Consider the following 20,296-nt stretch of genomic DNA (forward strand, 5'->3'; position numbering starts at 1 on the left):
GCTGAGCATCTGACACGCAGACGTGTTTCTACACATCAGCTCTCAGCCTTAATTACAAACCTCTCCTGATACATTGTTAATTTTGATTTCTCTCAGAGCAAAGCAACATGATTGTAAACGGGAAATACACAGTTTATTCTGAGCTGGTTGTGGGAATCATTATTTCATTCTTTAAGTGCATTGCAGGAGCCAACTGTTTATTAACATTGTGCCTTTGTGTCTGTCATTAACGGTGCTGTAAGGGATGTTTTAAAACCATTTAAAATGTCCCTAGGTCTCTTCCCAGGTTATTCTCAGGTAATTTATAGCTGAATGGATACAAGTCAAAATCCAATACAGCACACAAGTCAATAAAACGTTTTGGTCATGAGACCTTAATCAGGAATTATTTTCGAGGTGTCATGACGAAAATTTTAGATAATGGACTAAAAAAAGAAAGATGTGAACCTGAGGGGACAAATTGACATTACAGGCCATTGACATCTGTGACTGTGATAGAAGAATCGACTTCTCTGTCTCCCCTCAGTGGTCAGACTGTGTCCATTTCAGAAGATCGGACTCACAGAAAAATATGAGAGAGTGACTGAGATTTTATAAGCTCTTATATTCATGTTTTCTAATGTATGCAATCTAATGGATATATGTTTTTTTTTCCAAACCATTTTGGTCAAAACCAGTGTAGTTGAGCTGCTCAATTCACATTATTTGTTTACAGTAGGCTATACAATACTTAAAATTACCCTGTATTTCAAAATTACATTTTTGTTTTTATTTATAAAATGTATATTATAATTATATAATTAACCATATGCTTCTATTTATTGATGAATTACGTACACTCGCCCATGACAACTGCTAAAATCTACACCAATGAGACGTGTGTGTGTGTGTAATGCAAAACGAGTGACACAAAAAGTTAAATAACTAGGCTAATGTTTTGAAACTCGATGGAAAGAGCTCCTCTACATCCCATCCACATTCACGCGCAAATGGATGGGTTACACATAATGCGGATAACTTAATTAGTAAACTCGTAAAATTAGAGAGAGAGAAGTTTTAACGTATTTCTGCATGGTAATGCTCTGTTATTACTAAGCAAGCAGACTCGGGGTGAGATGGGGACTTGAGTGTGCGCGTGAGAGCAGCAGTAACACCCATTAACAGATCCGGTGTTCTGACACGAAGACTGAGGAACTTTAGCAGTAGTAAAGGAGCTGTGAGCTGGAGTCAATCTGATGCTGGAATCAAATCATCCAGCAATACGGGTAAAGGAATAAAAGTAGCCTAATGTGCAAATGCATCGCAGCACAACTTACATGTCCAAGCTGAAAATGAGCAGGGCAGCGCAAAATCAATGGGCTTAAAACGGGTAAGTCGACTGTTCATTTTGTATTTTTTTCGAGTTTGTATTTTTTTGCAATAAGTCTGTTCATATCTGCGGCTCTTGTATGTTTGTTTCTGTGTGCGTTATCGCAATAGCAGGTAAATCAAGCACAGCTTATCTAAAGCTTGTGCGGTGCTCTTCTGACTTCCAAAACGCTATGTTTGGAAATCGCTTGGTTTTATTACAAAACCTTTATTTCATATCTACTGCGTTTCATATTACACTCCTCTGTTTCTCTGTAGATGATTTTATAACACGGAATAAAGGAGTTTGCGATTTCAGGCAAATCAAGATGGCAAACTATAAAGTTACATAACTGAGAATTCATATTAATTGAAAAGCTACATTTAATAAAAACATGGCTTCATTTTACCAGCACATTGATGAATCCATTTCATATCATCTGTGGCAAAACAATATGATTAGATCATTTTTAAAGCTGCAAACTAAACCCAGGATGACTAAAACACTGAGTTTTAATGGCCACTATAATATTTTAATATGACTGTATTATAATGCTTTCCAAATTAGTATTTGTACTAGTAAGGGTTGTCATGAAACTTTGACATCATATATTTATATTCATATAGGCTATATATTCATAAATATCACTGTTAGCCTATATTATAAATGACTAAGCAAATACAAGTTAAAAGTGTTAGAAAAAGAAAACTTAATTAGATGGTTGTGGACAGCTGCAATTCATTGCAATGTGTGTTTGATAAAGAAAAGAGTGAGGTGATATGCAAGCCACTGACCTATTATTGAAGTGACACAATTTAACATGTTTATTTTGGTGGATTGGATAGTCTAAGTCCTTTTGATATTAAATGACATTTAGGTTTTAATGGTACATTTATCATTTGGGTGAGTTGGTGACACAATAGATTACCGTCTAACTCATGAGTTAAAGTACATTTGGTACAATGGCTATTAACACAGTCTTTTAAGCATAAAAAAACACAATAAATAATGTCTGTTTGAAGTATGTCTGAAAATAATTAACCTGTGACTGACATGCATAAATGTTATCTCTATAGATGTGTGTATTAAAGTCTTGAAAGATAATAAGAAGGCTATACTTACTTTTTCTTGTCACTTAAAACTTCTTGACAGTCACTTGGTTTTCTGCCCAACTTAAATTCATTTGTAAATGTGTTTTTAATACCGAGTATCTGACCAGTTTTGTCTATATTACTACTGCTGAGAGAAATGACCCCTTAATTAGAAATGAAACAGACCCCAAACCTGTCGCAGTTATCCAGCCAAGATTTATTTAAATGACTCAGTTTGTCTGAATTGACACTTTAATCTGAGGATGTGCACATCTTTTTTTTTTCTTCATTTCTTTTCCAAGCTATGGAGTTATATATCCTGGTCCTGTCTCTAGCAACACTTGGTCATAGGTTCCATTCCCAGGGAATTAACTGATAAAAAAAATATATAATAATCTAAGTTTGTTTGTATAAAAGCATCTTGCAAATGCCTAATTCCAAAAAACCTTAACGTTAAAGTTAATACAATAAAACAGAATTCATTTTAATTCTTAATATTAATAAATAAAAAAAATGAATAATATGTTTTTGGTTTGAAACAGCGCACAGTTAATCTGTTGAATGAGAGGACTTGCAGTTTTATCATAAACTTGGTTACCTAGCAGCATAACCCATCACTGGAGACAGAAAAACTGACAGAAAAACAATCCACTTATTGTCTTCCCATTCGTTTTACAGCACAGCGGTGTGAATAACGTCGCCATCTATTAAGAACAAGCACAAATACCTCATAGTGATTCATGAGTGCCTTAATCAGCCTCTACCTCAAAGTGCCGTAGCAGAAATCTCCCCATCAGCACTATTGAATTTCATCTTCCGCGGGAGACACACAGCACAGCACCGCAACACTCATCATCAGCACCATCACTCATACAGGCGCCTTTACGCCGTTACTTTTCCTCTCTCACCGCCCCATATACCTCAGCTGTCTATCTGTGCTGGAGAGTTTGTGTGGCTGTGCTTTAATATGTCTATACGGGGACCTTGATGAAGTAGTTCACAAAAAGGAAATCAATGTTACAGGCATCTTAGAATGGATCTGTGCCGATTGCTAATTGTGATGACAGTCTCCAAGTCAGGGGCAGATTAAAGCAAAGGCTGCAGTCTAGGGCCCTACGTGATCGGGGGCCTCTGTTCAGCGGTTTTTACAAATATTTTATTATGAATCTATTTCTACAGTACTAGTAGCCTAATTACAGTAGTTACTGGGTGGAGGATTTTGATGAGCACAATTGACGAGCGCACAGCGCACATGACGGATTTTAGGGATAGTTCTCATCTAAAACGCGTTTCTCCTTATTTTCAAAGTGCTCGGGCTTGCAAGTTTACGCTCCCGCTCTCTCCATGACGAAGAGGAAGTTTCAGCAAAGGATAAATGGATTTACAGCACCGAAAAGCGGAACGCTCGTTTTCTAAACTGGCGCTTGTCAAGAACAGGTAGGCCTAATCAGACTATGCCCAATGCCACTAGATTAGAGTGCTGTCAATCACTGCCTTATTCGATGCCCATTATATAAATTGTACTAAATTCTACTATGTAAAAGTACTGTATTGGCATGGTACTTTTTACCATGCAAATAAAGCTACTTGAATCTGAATTTGTCAATTACTGACTTGCTGAGTTTTTCAAACTGGAGAGACCACAGACCAGATCTCGCATTGTGTCAATATTCTTAGTTTGACTGATCAAGCTATAAACTAGTATGATGACGAGTAACAAAATGCTTTCTCTGTGTCCAGATTTGACTGTAAATTATGCTAAAACTGACACTTCAAATTAACAAAAAATAAAAACAATCTCAAGTTTGACAAAAAGTAGTCTCTAATAATGTATAAATATAAGCTATTTCCAAATGCAAAACATAATATAATTAAATTATTATGTCTGAAAGCAATGTACAAAGCCATGTACAGTATATATATATATATATATATATATATATATATATTGGTATATATATATTGGTATATATATACAGTTACCTAGTCAGTGGTTACTTTTTGACATTACAGATGATAAATGGTTCATAATTTAGCGTTAAATATTAGTACTTATTTCTGTTTTACTCTATTAAAAAACAGAGATTGAATCGCCTCACTAAAATAGCCATTAGCCTATTAGTGATATTTATTTTTATCACTAATTAGTGATTAGTAATATTTAAGATGATTTTTAGTGATACATCAGTCATGCCCATGTGTTTGTATTGGCTATGCGTGTGCAAACATCACATCCTGCAAAAACACATTTCGCGGGAGATGGCACAATACCCTTCCTAATAAAAAAAATTATATTATAATCCACTATATTATTTGTATAAGTCTCACAGGTTCGTTCATTCAATAGTATTTGTGCGCCGAAAGTGAAAGTGATGTATAGTTGAATGTGACAAAAAAAAGAGTGGTCACAGAAGACGAATTTGAAACGCGTGATAATACCAGGTGTAACGGTAATGCGTCTTGGCCGACCACTTGTGATCGGATCACCGAAAACTAGTACACTTTTGCGCCGAAAACCATCTTTCCAGGTGGAAACAGGCTCTCTCTCTCTCTCACTCACTCGATTTCCGGGATATTGTTTATAATTTGGGGGTGGGGGGCCTCCAAGGTCTTACCATCGTTCACACAGACCAGCTTCGAAACCAACTTCTTACTTCAATACAGACCCACAGGACTAAAGGAATAGACTGGAAAGGGAAAGAAAGAAGAAAGAAAGAAAGAACTAGCAGACATACAGCTCTGCCCACACTGTCTCAATCTGAACACCCTCTTACACTCTTTGCCTTTAGGGAATTTCATCTCAATGTTTTATGTTTTCACTCCTCTGGCCCTATTTTGCACCCAGCGCAATTGACTTTGTACACCGACGCATGTATCATTCCTATTTCTCCCGGGGGCGGTTCAGCGAAAAGAGGAGCCGTGTTCTGGCGCAAACTTTCCCTGGTGCTATTTTGCAGTTTCAGAAAACAATTCCGCCACAGACCAGGAAAAACCTAGTCTAAAGTCAGGGTGCGTTTTCAGTGGAGCGTTAATATTCAGATGCTATTTTAAGGGCGCATGCTTGGCCATAATGTAGCGTGTGCACAACGCGCATACACTTTGCTTCTCTCATCTACACAGACACAGCAGTTTTTGCAAACCATACATAATTACAAGGAAAAATATTCCACACGAGGGAAATCATTGTGGTGTCCATAAAGTTGTGAAAAAAAGGCATAAATCTAGTTTACACATTTACCCAATATTAATCCACGCCAGTTTAAACGAAGCTAATTTGGGTTGGTTTCTCCCATCCCCATACAATGTCACTTCTCTGTCTTTTACAGCCCTGACGAGAACGTCGGTCTCGCCGGCTGTGAACCGCTCCTGGTGTGCGCCTGCCAAATCCGCCGTTATAATAGCAATCCACCATTGAACAAGCGTGCCTGCTTTTAAAGGGAATGTGAGATGACGCTCTGATTGGTTTATTGCATGTTATGCCCAAACCACACCTATGAGTAATGTAGCTACTTCAGACCAACCCATTTTAGATTTGCAGCGGGCGCAAGAGTCATTTATCCCGCCGGTATAATAGCAACAGCGCCTGAGATCCGCCCACAAAGTTACTTGCGTTTGACACTTGCGTTTCAGATCGTTAAAATAGGGCCCCTCTTATGCATGTATGTGTGTGCATGTTTTCATATTATACAACACTACAATAGATATAAAAATGTAAGATTTTTTAAATGTTTTTTAAAGTCTCTTAGTCACACTACATTAGGTTGATCGAAAAGACAGTAAAAACAGTAACACTGCAACATGTATACTATGTAAAATAACTGTTTTCTATTGTAATATATTTTAAAATGCATTTTATATTTTATTCCTGTGATGGCAAAGCTGGATTTTCAGCAGCCATTACTCCCCTGCAAACATTTGGACGTTTAATGACCGATTGAAAAATACTAGTTCCAAGATTAAATTTGAACGGACATCTTTGACGTGATCTGTTCTGTGTTACATATTTTTACAGATTTTTGCCGTCCTACCGCGACTATTTTTCGATGAATAGAAAGTTAAAAAGAACAGCATTTATTTTAAATAGAAATGTTTTGTTACATTATAAATGTCTTTACTGTCACAAGGAAAGAACAGTCTGTCTGGGGAGAGAGACTTGCATTAAATTCAGAAGAGCATTGAGACACAACTGTCTGATGATCACAGAATGGCCCTCAGAGGCCACCGCAGTTTGAGCTTTTCCTTTGAGCGCTAGCTGCCATAAAGAAGTGAATACTCCTTCAGACATTCTCTCTGTTTTTGACCTCTCTGATATAATTCTCGCTTTAATAAAGCAGTGTCCTCAGCACTCCCAGCAGAACCAGAAAAACACCAATTCTTTGAAGTTGTACCATTTTTATGGACTTTACAAAATAAATTACTATGTTCCATATGGTATTAAATTATCATAATAACACATACAATAATGTATGCCACTGTATAAAACAATAATATTTATATTACTATATAAAATAATATGTATTATACTACAATACAATACTGTTCAAAAAGTTTGGAATCAGTCATTTTGCTTTGTTTGGTACTGCGTTCACTTGATGAAAGTCACCTCATGTTGGCAAGATCTGTCATTCATCTACATTGCTTTACTTTACTCAAACGTATTGAGTAAAAATCATTCATCATCGTTACATGTATCCCTGTGTCATCTTTGGACAAGAGAAAAGTCTGCCTCATTTGCATTTTTCAAAATGCCTTGGTGCCTACTTCAACTGGCACGTTATGTGCAGTTTGAGCTCATTCACAGTATGAGCTTCATGCAGGAAATGCTGGGTCATATATTGACTCATGGATTGAGCGGTAACACATGGCATGTTTCAGTTAGACACTGATTCATTTGGATTGACAGAGGCCTCGGTGCTCAGTCAACATGTTGAGAAATGAATGAAAGCCCAGACGAGACAGAAGCTTTATCATGTATGACGTTCGAAAGTTTCTTTAATTGCTTCTTATATCATGACTTAGAGGGGTCACTTCTTAAGAAATTAAGTTAAAATTGGGATTGAAATAAAAACTTGATTTGATTTAAGTAAGCTTTAAAATTCTGCCTGCTGCTTTTTGAAGCTCAATAATATTCACTATGATAGCACCACCTTTCATTATTCATTTCTGACGTCTTAATAAATATAATGAGGGAGAGACGACAGTCTGAGATTCATGTCTGCTCAGATATGCTGTTTGAATACATCATGCTTTAATTTAACAAAAGGCTGACTAGCAGTCCGATTACAGATTGAATCCTCTGGCGTGAGAAGGTCTGTTTCATAAATCTCTTATTGCAGTTGCACTAATTATACCCATGCTATGAGCGCATTGGACCTTACTCTGCCATTGTGTAGAGAACATGGCTCATTTAGGAACGTACCCATGAATAGAAAAGAAAACATCATAATTAATTCCTCTGCTTTGGGATTCAACTTGTGTTGTGACATGAATTTACTGCATCCCGAGACTCATGGGCAATTACGACTTCCAAAGCCATGGGACTGATGGAAGAACCTATATTCATTACTGTTTGAAAAAAAAAAATGCAAATATAGAGTCAGGAGAATGTGATGTATTAGGAGACAAAGACGACAAATATATTAGAATGGATATGAATTGAGATGTTTAAAAACCTCTATGCATTCATGACATATTTTTTTGTATTTTTGCCCTTGAGACAGTCAATCCAGAGTTCATGGAATGATGGATTAGAAATACTAAATTCTGCACCCGTGCAAAAGTGTACTCATTTTCACTCAAAATCTTCAGCAGGGCAGAGAAAACTTAAGAGAGACTTAATTCCATTATAATTGCAATTAAATTAAAATGTATTATAGTTCAAATTGTATTTAGCTGAAAGGGTTTTTTAAGTAAGACTTAAGAAAATTTTTGTATGACATTTTACATGTTTCTATTGTCATTGTAATATGGTTAAGCTGAATGTACTGACAAGAATTTATGGTTAACTAAAATATACTTTTAATGTAATTTATTTTGAAACCTGTATGTCATGTATTGAAATATATTTGTAGTAATGAAGCAATTTAGTACATTTTCCAAATTTCCAGGAGTTGGCCTTTCAATTAGGGAATTTAAGTAGCTTTTATAAATGTACCCTAAAGAAAAAAACAAAAGAAAAAATTACTGGTGTGCATCTTGAGATAAAACATCGGCACTGACATATTTTAAGATATGTCAGTGCAAGTTGCTTTCAGTTATGGTAAAACAACTCCAACATGCATTTTAGTTTAGGCTTAAGACTTCAAAAACATGTGCTTTAGTATGTTAGTCAAAACATTCAGATGAGTGTACTTTGTTAAAACATGATAAAAGATTATTAAAAGAGTGGTTTAAAATGTACTTAAAAGTAAAACTTTTAATTTGACAGTCAAAGTTTTATGTCAAAGACATAATTCTTAAGTGTGTTAAGAAACAGTCATAAAAGTGTACTCTTATATATTTATTCAGGTGTAAACTTAAAGATTTAAAGTACACTTCAAGTGCACATACAATCCAGAGTGCTAATGTGGCTTTCATTATTGTGACTGAATAACGACTCATTTGATTCTGATCCTCACAAAGCTTTTATATGGCTTCAGAAGACATGGAATATACCTCAAGCACACGATTCTTTTGTGTTCATTTTTGAAGCTTGAAAGGACTAGTCCATATAATTACACAGGGAAAAATAACAACCAGATCTATTCCTTTAAGACACAACACAATGGAAGTTGTGCACAGTCCCCTTGTGTTATGTCTAGCTCTGATTGTGTTGTGTCTCTTTATGTTGTTGTTTTTGTGGCTTAAAGGATCTGCAGGGGTGATTTTAAACATTAAAGGGACATTAAACATCTGAAAAAAGAATACAGTGATAAACAGGAAAGTGATGATCAATGATGCAAACAGAATTCAATTCTGCTGTAAAGACAGTATTATTATTTAGCTGAAGTCAGTTCGGTGTTGATTCAGTTCAGAAGAAAATAGTACATTATTCACTGTGAGTGAGTTCAATGTTGATTCAGTTCAGTTCAATAACAGTGTAATAACTGCAAAATTCGCCAATTATGAAACAAATTCGAATCAGTTATAATTTAGCACTGAAATAGTGTTGTCACCATCCACGCCAATTCAGTTCAAGTTTTGTTCTCATCTAATAGTGTCAGTGCAGTTCCCAACTAAGCAAGCCAATGGCGACAGTCGCAAAGAACTCAAACTCCATCAGGGGACACAAATGTTTCTAACTCAGACATTCAGGGAAAAAGTTTAAATAACTGAACGAGTTATCAAAGCTTGGCTGGCAGTAGAAACACATTTATTTTTTTGAAATCTGTGCTACATGACAAGAAAAAACTGGAAAAAACACCCATAATGCATTTTTCTTCCTTTCTGTCACTCCAACTGTCCATGGTCGGGAATATAAAAATGCAGATGTCCAATCTGTAGTTTTAACAAAATCCCCGTAGCTGTCAAAAAGACACATTTTGCGTCATCTGGTTGATATTTGCTGACAACTAGGGTTATCTGGGTGCAGATAACATGAAGATAAAGTGCACATTATTCATTCACATATAGCAATATTGCAAAACTGTTTGAAAATCGGCAAACTTAATTATGTGCCGTGTACAAGGGACTTTTTCCAGTGTGTTTTGGATATATCTTGACCAAAGAATCTTTTTGTGTTGTGCCTGTTTTGCTTGCACCCTGGAGCAGGATCTATAGCGCCTTCATTATTAATATCTGCCTCTTTTATCTCTCAAAGCTCCGCCATGATGACCACCGTGACCTGGTAGACTGTGTATTCGTGGAGTGTACAACCTGCACAGCCACGTGGCAGAGATGTACCAAGAGGTGGCTTTCCTAGCAGGCAGCACTGATCATCAGTTTACCTCCTTCCACTTTAAAACTTTGGAGAACCCCCATGAAATCAGCAGCAAAAAGGGTGTGTTCTACAAACGCGTGCAAATTCAGCGCAAGCCCGGCGTACAGGAGGACGAGGTTCACCGGAATCGAGGGGCTGGAGCAGACGAGGGTGTTTTAGCTGACCGTACCGCCATCATCAATGTGGGCGGCATCCGCTATCGCATACCATGGTCCACTCTTGAGGAGTTCCCACTGACGCGCCTGGGGAAGTTACGTAGCTGCAGCAATGCTGAGGAAATCCTCGACCTATGTGATGACTATGACGCGCACTGCAATGAATTCTTCTTCGACCGAAGCCCCAGCGCCTTCCGCTCCATCGTTACGTTCCTGGCGGCCGGGAAACTCCGTCTTCTGCGGGAGATGTGCGCGCTGTCCTTTCAGGAGGAGCTGTTGTATTGGGGTGTGGAGGAGGCCAGCCTGGAGTGGTGTTGCTTGAGAAAACTGCGTCTTCGGCAGGAGGAGCAGCGGCAGAGACTCCGGCAGGAGGAGGAGGAGGTCGAGCTGACCTCACCCCAGTCGTACGAGGAGGCGCCGGGTGTCGGGGTCCCAGAGGAGGGTCGTCTGGCGGGGTGCATGCACAGCCTCAGAGACATGGTGGAGAACCCTCACTCTGGGATTCCTGGGAAGATCTTTGCCTGCCTCTCTGTGGTGTTTGTAGCCATCACGGCTGTTACACTGTGTGTCAGCACCATGCCTGACATGAGGGAGGAGGAGGAGAGGGTGAGTGTACACTTACAGGATGCAGACTAGGGCTTGTGTGACTCTAGTCACACTGGAAAAAATAACAGTACTTCAGTTTTTTTGTCTAGTTTTCCAGTTATCTAAACATCCTTAAAAATATTTTCAGGGAATACATATTGAATTTTTTAAGGGTGGCTTAACGGGATACTCCACCCAAAAATTCTTTCATCATCTGCTTACCCTCATGTCGTCCCAGATGTGACTTTCTTACTCCAGAAGAATACAAACAAAGATTTTTAGAAAAATAATAATGTATAAGTCCATATAATGCAAGTGAATAGATCCCTCAAAGTTGAGGCTTCAAAAACACACAAAGTGAACATGACTAATCCATACGTCCCCAGTTTGTGAATCAATGTCTTCTGAAGCTAAATGATAGCTACTATAACAACAAACGTGTATTTATATATACGTTTGCTTGTCATGAATGTAAGCATGTTGTGAAGCATTACCCTTCTCAAAATGCTGATGACAGCGTTTGACAGTTGACTGGAAGTGTTTGTTTTTTTAAGCATCAAATTGGGAGGTCCCATACACTTGCATTATATAGACTCACAGAGGTGGATTATTTTTTTCTAAAAATCTTCAATCTTCAATCTTTCTAAAAAAGTCATTTACATCTGGGACAGCATTAGGGTGAGTAAATAATGAAAGAAATTTCATTTCTGGGTGGACTATACCTTTAAAATGTTTAAATTGGGGTCAGTGTTAATGCATTTTTTCTTATTTAATGACATCTGGTTGTAAGGATTTATTTATTTTACTGTGAAACAAGACTTTAAAAAAAAAGATTGTGAAAAAGATTGTTCTGCTGTGTAATTACCTAACGTAAATATCTTACCAGGCTGCATCAGCGGTCTGACAGTAAGTTTTTGTGTGTGTGTGTGTGTGTTTGTGTGTGTGTGGCTAAGGAATGAAATCTTGCATATCTCCAAAGGTGTGGGTTGCATTGACATAGATGGTGCAAAACAGATATGTCCCACTCACTTATAGTTTCTGTCAACCTCAGAGTCACACATGGTTAGTTTCAGGAGTCTTCCAAGAAGTTTGAATGAGTTTTGACTGGTTTTGGACTGTGAACAGTCTAAACAGAAGTTAGGACGCCATAAAGATATTATAGATGATATATTAAAATAGTGATTGTGCTGCTTTTATTTCACTTTTTGATGGTTAAAAGCTCCAATACTGATTCATTGCTTGGAAAATGAACAACCAGTACATTCTTTAAAATTTCTCATTTTGTATTCTATGCAAGAAGGAAAATCAAATGGATTTGGAATGGCATGATGCCTGGATGTCCATTAATGGGTGAACTATCCTTTTAAAGGTGCCCTAGAATTTGAAATTGAATTTATCTTGGCATAGTTAAATAACAAGAGTTCAGTACATGGAGATGACATACAGTGAGTCTCAAACACCTTTGTTTTCTCCTTCTTATTTAAATCTCGCTTTTGAAAAACACCCCTGAAAAATATGTACGCCTCCAAAAATGTGCGTATGCCAGCCCATGTTCAATGCCAGACGGAACTGCGCAGCCGAATCATCGTCCGAATAATTTTTCTTCAAGAGACATCATGGCTTGCAAACGAGCGAAGCATGGCAGTTGCTCAGTGTTTGGATGTACAAATGAACACAAAGGTATTTTTTTAGTTCCTTCATCCGAGCCTCTGAAGAACCAGTGGGTTATGTGAATTTCTGATGTGTAATAGAGAGCCTAAGTCCCGCCCCTCCGCTTCCGGCTCATGGGACCTTATTTCTGAAAAAATATGAATGGAAGTCAATGGCGAGAGATAACTTATCTTTTTATTCCATCTGCACCGTGCCCTGAACTACACATATGATGTTTGTCAATTTAAAAGGTAATTATGAAAGTCAAGAAAGTCGCAGTTTGTCATAAAACAGTTTAGTTTTATGTGAAAATCGCTCAATGAACTACATCTCTCGTCTCGCACTATGTACGTCACGAGATCCGTTGCTCGTATGTGTGTATTCTGGCTCAAAACACTCAGGCATGACGGCGTAACGTTATGATTATAACGTAAGACTATAGATAAAAAGACAGACGTTAGCTTCAGTAAAGTTAGCTTCATTCATTGAGAGAAAAGGTATGACATCGCATGTGCGCCTTCTGGGTTTGTAGTCTTTCTAATTACGTATTTTCACAGTCTTATACCTCAGCAGTTTTACATCAAGCTGCGACTTTCTTGACTTTAAAATGTATCTTTTAAATTGACAAACATCATATGTGTAAATCAGGGCACAATTCAAACGAGATCAAAATATTTGTTGTCTCTCGCCATTGACTACCATACAATATTTTTTCCGAAATAAGGTCCCATGGTGGTCGACCGGAAGGGGAGGGACTTAGGCTCTCTATTGTTCAAGTTCAGACAAATAATCTTTCTCTCAAAGTCGTTCAATACTGTTTATGCATCAGTAAATCAAGCCAGTGACTAAACGATCAACTCCACGTCGTTTCTCTTAGTAGGATGAAAATAATCTTACTTAAACTTTGATTAATATATACAGAAAGCGAATCAAAGAACGATCCCTTTCCAATCGCCCAAGCTGTCAATCACACAGCGCGAGTTTATCTGGACACTTGCCAAAACTCGTTATGAAATCAATGACGTACATCATGTTTGCATTGGTGAAATCATTAGTGAGAGTGCAGAAACTGCGTTGCAATGATAAGATCTTCATTCACGCGATCAACAGGCTTACACTGAAGTCTCACAGCAGCCAATCACAGCAGTGGGCGTTTACACTGAAGTCTCACAGCAGCCAATCGCAGCAGTAGGCGTTTACACTGAAGTCTCACACAGACACACCCCTTCAAACAGAGCGTTCAAATCAGAGGCTAAAATCAGGCTAGGAAAAATGCCTTTTATTTCTAAATTATAACAAATTTTGATCTAAAAAACATACTAACATTATAAGGGCACCCCAGGAAACATTCTAAAATAATAAAATAATCCATGCAATGGCACCTTTAAACGTTAAACTGAAGAAAATTACACTGGAAATCAAATTTTGATTCAGACTTAAGGGAACTTACGTGAACTTTTCACTTAAGAGTTTATGTTAAGCAAAACTGCAGCAAACTTTTTTAATAAAGTGCAAAGTTAATGATATTTGAGTTAGAGTATATCCACTTAAAACACCTCTGGGCATAAAACCTTTCAGTTTGGCCTTTGACAAAAACTGAGTTCTACTTCATCTCTCTCTGCAATTGATGATGTGAATCATTTTCTCTGTAAACAATTCAGATACATGAGATGTTTGTGTAAGATGTGTGTGTGTGTGTGTGTGTGTGTGTGTGTGTGAGAGAGAGAGAGAGAGAGAGAGAGAGAGAGAGAGAGAGAGAGAGAGAGAGAGAGAGAGAGAGAGAGAGAGAGAGAGAGAGAGAGAGAGAGAGAGAGAGAGAGAGAGAGAGAGAGAGAGAGAGAGAGAGAGAGAGAGAGAGAGAGAATAAGTAGCTGGACTACTGTAGAAGGATTTTTTTTTTTTTTTGGACAGAAACAGGCATGACAGCCTGGGGGGACAGCATCTCAAGTCCAGGGCCCGATCTCATGAATACCAAATTAGCCATATTCCACAGAACTATTGTAAAAGCCTGGCAGCTGTTCCTCTATCACTAACACACATGTGCTTTCTCACATACACGCCAACACTCATTCACACAACTTTGTTTCATTGTATTCCTGAGGACATCTCAGTGACTTCTATTGTTTAAAGCTAATTATAATTACTATTGACCAAACCAACCCCTGAAACATGAACATTTCAGACTTTTAAACAACAGTGTTTTCTTTATTTATGAATCAGTTTAGCAATTGAAGACATCTCCAATAAGAGTTTTTGTCACTTTCAGGGACTATCCAAGACGCTAAAAGAAAACTGAAATTGTAGACTGCTAAACAAAAGTATTTCTTTATTTAGAAAAGATTTAATAATTAAGAATGTCCCAGAATAGGGAGGTTTTGTCAGATTTTGTAAGCTCCGTTTCTGGGACAAAATCCGGTTTGTATAGTTTGTCCTCAAACTATACACAGTACACACTAACACACAAAACTTCTAAGGACATAAATAGAGTCTCATATGGTTCTGATTTGAAATACTCTACATAAGCAACAACTCAATTCACAGCTGATTCCAATAGAGTTTGGTGTTAGCATCATGCTAAGTTAATGATCAGCATGTCTCTTTTCTGGAATTAAACAAAAAATACATAGCACACACAAATACTCGGTAAAATGGCATTTTTTTTTTTTTTTACTTATGGCAAAAATGTATTTTTACAGTTATGCATGTTACATGTATTTACTACAGTAATAAGAGTAAATTATGCATAATTACAACATCTAATCCTAACCCTATACCTATGTTATTAATAATATTACTGAGTAGTTACTTAATTACACTATAACAATGACACCTTAAAATAAAGTGTAACAAACTTTTTTACAGTATCAATAGTACTAGAATTTGTATAAGCGTATTAAATACATTTACAGTATAATTCTTCCACTTCATCCATCATTTTGGATTTATTTTTTACTCAGCTTGTGGTTATTAGTTTTTCTTAGTGCATTTTGGGATTGCCTTACCTTTGAAGCATGCAATGTTCAATGTTCTCCATATCATGATGTTGCTTTTAAATAGTACGCTGTAATATTATATAGCAAAATCTGTTCCCAGCACACATTCATCCAAAGTTTTTTTATCTTTGCTTTTTGGTCTGTATCACAAGGAGCTTATTTTCCTAAGCAGTTTTAATCTTTAATGATATTTTATTAACAAAGTTCGGGAGGATCATGCTCAGATAATCATCCGAATTAGCACAGGAGGAGCACATTCAGTTAATCAACTCAATTAGCGTGACAGGGGGTATATATACCGCAGACTTACCTCTGTCCCACGACAGGTTTCCAGCATCCCTCCACCACCCCATCTCCTCACTCATAACTATTCCTAGGATGGGATAGGTGGAGTACTCTGGGCTCGGAGCCCTCCCCTCGGACATCACGCCAAATACGCATAACCTTTACTCTATCTGATTATATGTAAATGTGACCTCGTGAAACTCATTAAAAATGTAACAGTAGAAGAGAATTTTGTCATATATTATCTGTAGTGAACTTCAAATACACTATTTATAATATGCTAATAAGCCAAGACGTGTTATAACACCAGTTATACGAGCCTATATCTGAAATGCCGTGACTATTAGTGATAATATTGACATCAGATGTAATTAGAGTTTAAGGAAAAACTGAACAATTATAATCCTATTCCCAGGGATTGTCGTAACACTTCTCAACCATTCCAAGTTAAGAGTTTTTGTGTACTGGAGCACAGGCCTCCACATGACATCAATAAAGACGGTGGAAATTGAAGCAGAGAGAGAGAGAGAGAGAGAGAGAGAGAGAGAGAGAGAGAGAGAGAGAAAGAGAGAGAGAGAGAGAGAATGAGAGAGAGAGAGAGAGAGAGAAAGAGAGAGAAAGAGAGAGAGAGAGAGAGAGAGAGAGAATGAGAGAGAGAGAGAGAGAGAGAGAGAGAGAGAGAGAGCATGAGAGAGAGAGAAAGAGAGAGAGAGAGAGAGAGAGAGAGAGAGAGAGAGAGAGAGAGAGAGAGGTGTCTTCCACAATCAAAGGGCCACACTGAAGAACAGCAGGAGGGATCCAGGGAGCTCTTTATCTTCAAAGAGACAATCAATCACTGCCAGCAATGAATTCTGCTCCGGAACCCTCCGCACACACACACACACACACACACACAAATACACGCACTGAAACAGACATATGAATATCCATGTGAATGTGCATATACAGTCACCATGTTTTCATGTTTTAGGGGGACTTTCAATAGACATAATGATTTTATACTGTACAAACTGTATGTTCTATCCTCTAAACCTACCTAATCACAGAAAACTTTCTGCATTTTTACATTTTCAAAAAAACATAATTTAGCATGATTCATATGCTGTTTTCCTCATGGAAAAAATCCACACAAGGACAAAGATTTCTGATATTGCCATCTTTGTGGGGACATTTTGTCCCCATAATGTATAGGGTTTACCAGGAAACACACACACACACACACACACACACACACACACACACACTGACACACACACACGTTGGGTTTCCATTTTTACATTTTCAAAAAACATCATATAATACAGTATATAAGCTGATTTCCTCATTAGGACCAAAAAAATATCCAAAAAAAACAAAAAAATAATACCCCACAAAGATATCTGGTATTCCCATCCTTGTAGTGGCATTTAATTTTCATTTAATTTTCATGTCTGAAAATGGCTAATATACTGTATAACCACTGTGCTGCCATAAGTCCAATAATAATAATAATCACCTAACAAACATTTAAAAGCATCTTTGGAAAAAGAGCAAACCCTAGTGAAAAAGAAGTGCACTTGTAGTTTAATTCAAATCTTGAAAACAAAAAACTATTTTTTTGGATAAAAGTGCACTTTGTAATCATGTCAAATGAGAGCAGCCTACGAACTGATGAACAACTTGGTTGGAAGTCCGTTTGCGTGCCGTCTGAGACTATAGCCTCAAATACTACATTACCCTACGGTACTGTCACAATAAGTGTACAAACTCAACTTAAAGCCTAACTCTCAATTCATACATTATACAACAACAAACAATTACATTATCACACTAGACACATTATCTGTGGCCTCTGAGGAAACCTGCTGTTATCTATAATGAGTTTGTGATGCACTAAAATGCCTCAATTAGAGAATTAGTTGAGCAACTCGGAGACGGACTGAAAAGAGAAAACACTTGATGAGTTCTCTCGCACAGAAGACGATAAATGATTATTTCACAGATGCAGCGGCCCTTGTCAAACAGAAGTGCACATGTACACAGCGTACTTCACATCTTAAAATCCTACATCTTCAAAAGTAATTCTTTTAAAAACTGTATTTGTAGATAGTATAATATTAATGAAATAAAAGGCCACTTAAGGATACTTAAAGAAAGTACACTTTCATGACAATATTTTTAACACACTAAAGTATACTTTAAAATAGTGCATTTTATAATGTCAAGTTTTACTTTAAGGTACATTTTAAATCATTATGTTTTAATTATCTTTTGTCGTGCTTTAAAGAAGTGCACTTATTTCAGTGTGTTGACTAACATAAAAGTACTTGATTATAATTGTAACTGTGGTGTTTTACTGTATGTTTATTACACATTCATTGAAATACATGTAACATTTTAAATACAAGTTTTATTAGAAATGACATTTCAGTGTATTTTAGTTTATTATATGCTTTTGTCAGTACATTTGTTAGTACACTTATTTCAATGCTTTCAATAGAAGAATGACATTGCATATAAAGATATGATTAAGTCCTACTTAAGTGAGTCAAAAAGTACTAGTTCAGCTAATTTAATTTAATATATACATAATACATTTTCATTTAATTGCAGGTGTGTGTGTGTGTGTGTGTGTGTGTGTGTGTGTGTGTGTGTGTGTGTGTGTGTGTGTGTCTGTTTCAGTGGAAAAAAAGTTGCTGCCTTAAATTTTTAAGTACAATCAACTTGGATAAAGTCATTTCAGCTTAAATTACATTAAACTGACTTAAAACAAATGAGTTGAATCTTGTATAACAATTACTTAACTTATTTTGTTGAGTTAAAGCAATGTAAAAACATGTTGTCAAAACTTAGTCTTTGGCTTGGTCACTGCATATATATACAATTTACACCAATCACAGGTCAGGATTGTCATAAACATTCATTATGTGAATGTTTATGTGAATGTGCTTGTATAGAAGCATTTCATAATGTTGCTTTAGGAGATGCTTTAGTTTGGGACAATTTATTAAAAAAGGCTTTTGGACCCCACTACATGTATAATACCATAAACATTCATTACGCAATTTGTAGTGATCTCTGAGTGCAACCGTGTTGCCAGTGTTATAGTCCCCCTGTGGTGAAAATCAAGCTTTTAATGTTGTTTATATGTCAATGTGTTTTTTTTAATATGCTTTAAGACAAACCATGTGCAAATTCATAAGTCAACACCCTTGCTGAGTATTTTCTACATAAAACCGCAGTGAACGTGTTATTCAAAGCGTTTGTGATGATTGTTAGAAGACAACTGCCAGACTGAGATAGCGAACGGGAACATGGTTGTGTGACATTAGCAACACATCATTAGCTGTTTGATAACATAGTCAAGAAAAGGCTAATCATATTAATTGAATTAATCATCATACTGTTATGTGTCCGACGTTGTATAGAGCAATACCATTGTGCAGGGTTTACCTCAGTAAGTTGGCCGAGTGAATCTGTGAGCTGGTGTGAGCGAGTGGAGGCGGGGCTAATTTGCATATTCATGAATCCGCATTTACTAAATGAAGCAAGGGTGTAGAGTTACATTCAAGCTATTTTAAGGCATGAAGACATTGTTTCACAGCGAAAAACTTTTAAATATGTCATTTTGATGAGTTTTAAGGGATACAATTATTGACTACAGCGGGACTTTAAAGTCCTCGTGAACCGGAAGTTGCAAACGACTTTTCTCCAGTGTTATGACGTATTTCCAAGTGAAACGGAATATTGAACAGAGGGCAGGGTTTTACTCTAGCGCTCCTCCTCTCCATCTCTGCTCATAGCAGACTAACGGTTTGAGGGGAGTGGTTAAGCGTTTTCAAACCAAGCCATCAAACCTACGTCATCAGAAAAAGACGCCATTCCAGACCCGGAAGTAACTTTTCAGATTTTGATTAAAGATCACCATGGTAAAAAAATGTTTTTTTTTTTTTTATATTTACTTGCACGGATTAATTGTTCACCACAAGACTAGTAATATGCGCTAACAAAGTAAATAGGGTCAATTTTGATTTCATTGGGACTTTAAGACTGAAACAGTTATTGACAAAAAGAATGATTTTCCACTCATACTCTTACACACACACATTTATACCACAGGCAACTGGTCCCATCCATCAGCTCAAATGCCCCTCTGAGATCCTGAACAAGCTCTGACAAAGAGAAGAGGGCAACATCATAGTTGTCAGTCTGTTTAGCATCTAACAGAGCACTTGACCCTGAGTTATGATGTCTAGCAGCTGCTGGGACTGAGCTAGAGGGTCCAGTGGGAG

General features: G+C 37.0%; 1 protein-coding gene across 1 annotated transcript in view; it reads left to right on the top strand.

Annotated features, from left to right (window-relative positions):
* The first annotated feature begins 1,119 nt into the window (after positions 1–1,119).
* Positions 1,120–20,296, top strand: part of kcng2 (potassium voltage-gated channel, subfamily G, member 2) — a 39,992-nt gene continuing 20,815 nt past the window's right edge. The window contains exons 1-2 of the mRNA XM_081375958.1: positions 1,120–1,369; positions 10,238–11,118. Coding sequence (XP_081232084.1) covers positions 10,315–11,118 — 804 coding nt within the window. The 5' untranslated portion in view covers positions 1,120–1,369; positions 10,238–10,314. The remainder of the gene's footprint in view (positions 1,370–10,237; positions 11,119–20,296) is intronic.

Source organism: Scardinius erythrophthalmus, assembly GCF_964197995.2.
Source record: "Scardinius erythrophthalmus genome assembly, chromosome: 10".
NCBI classification, from domain to species: Eukaryota; Metazoa; Chordata; class Actinopteri; order Cypriniformes; family Leuciscidae; genus Scardinius; species Scardinius erythrophthalmus.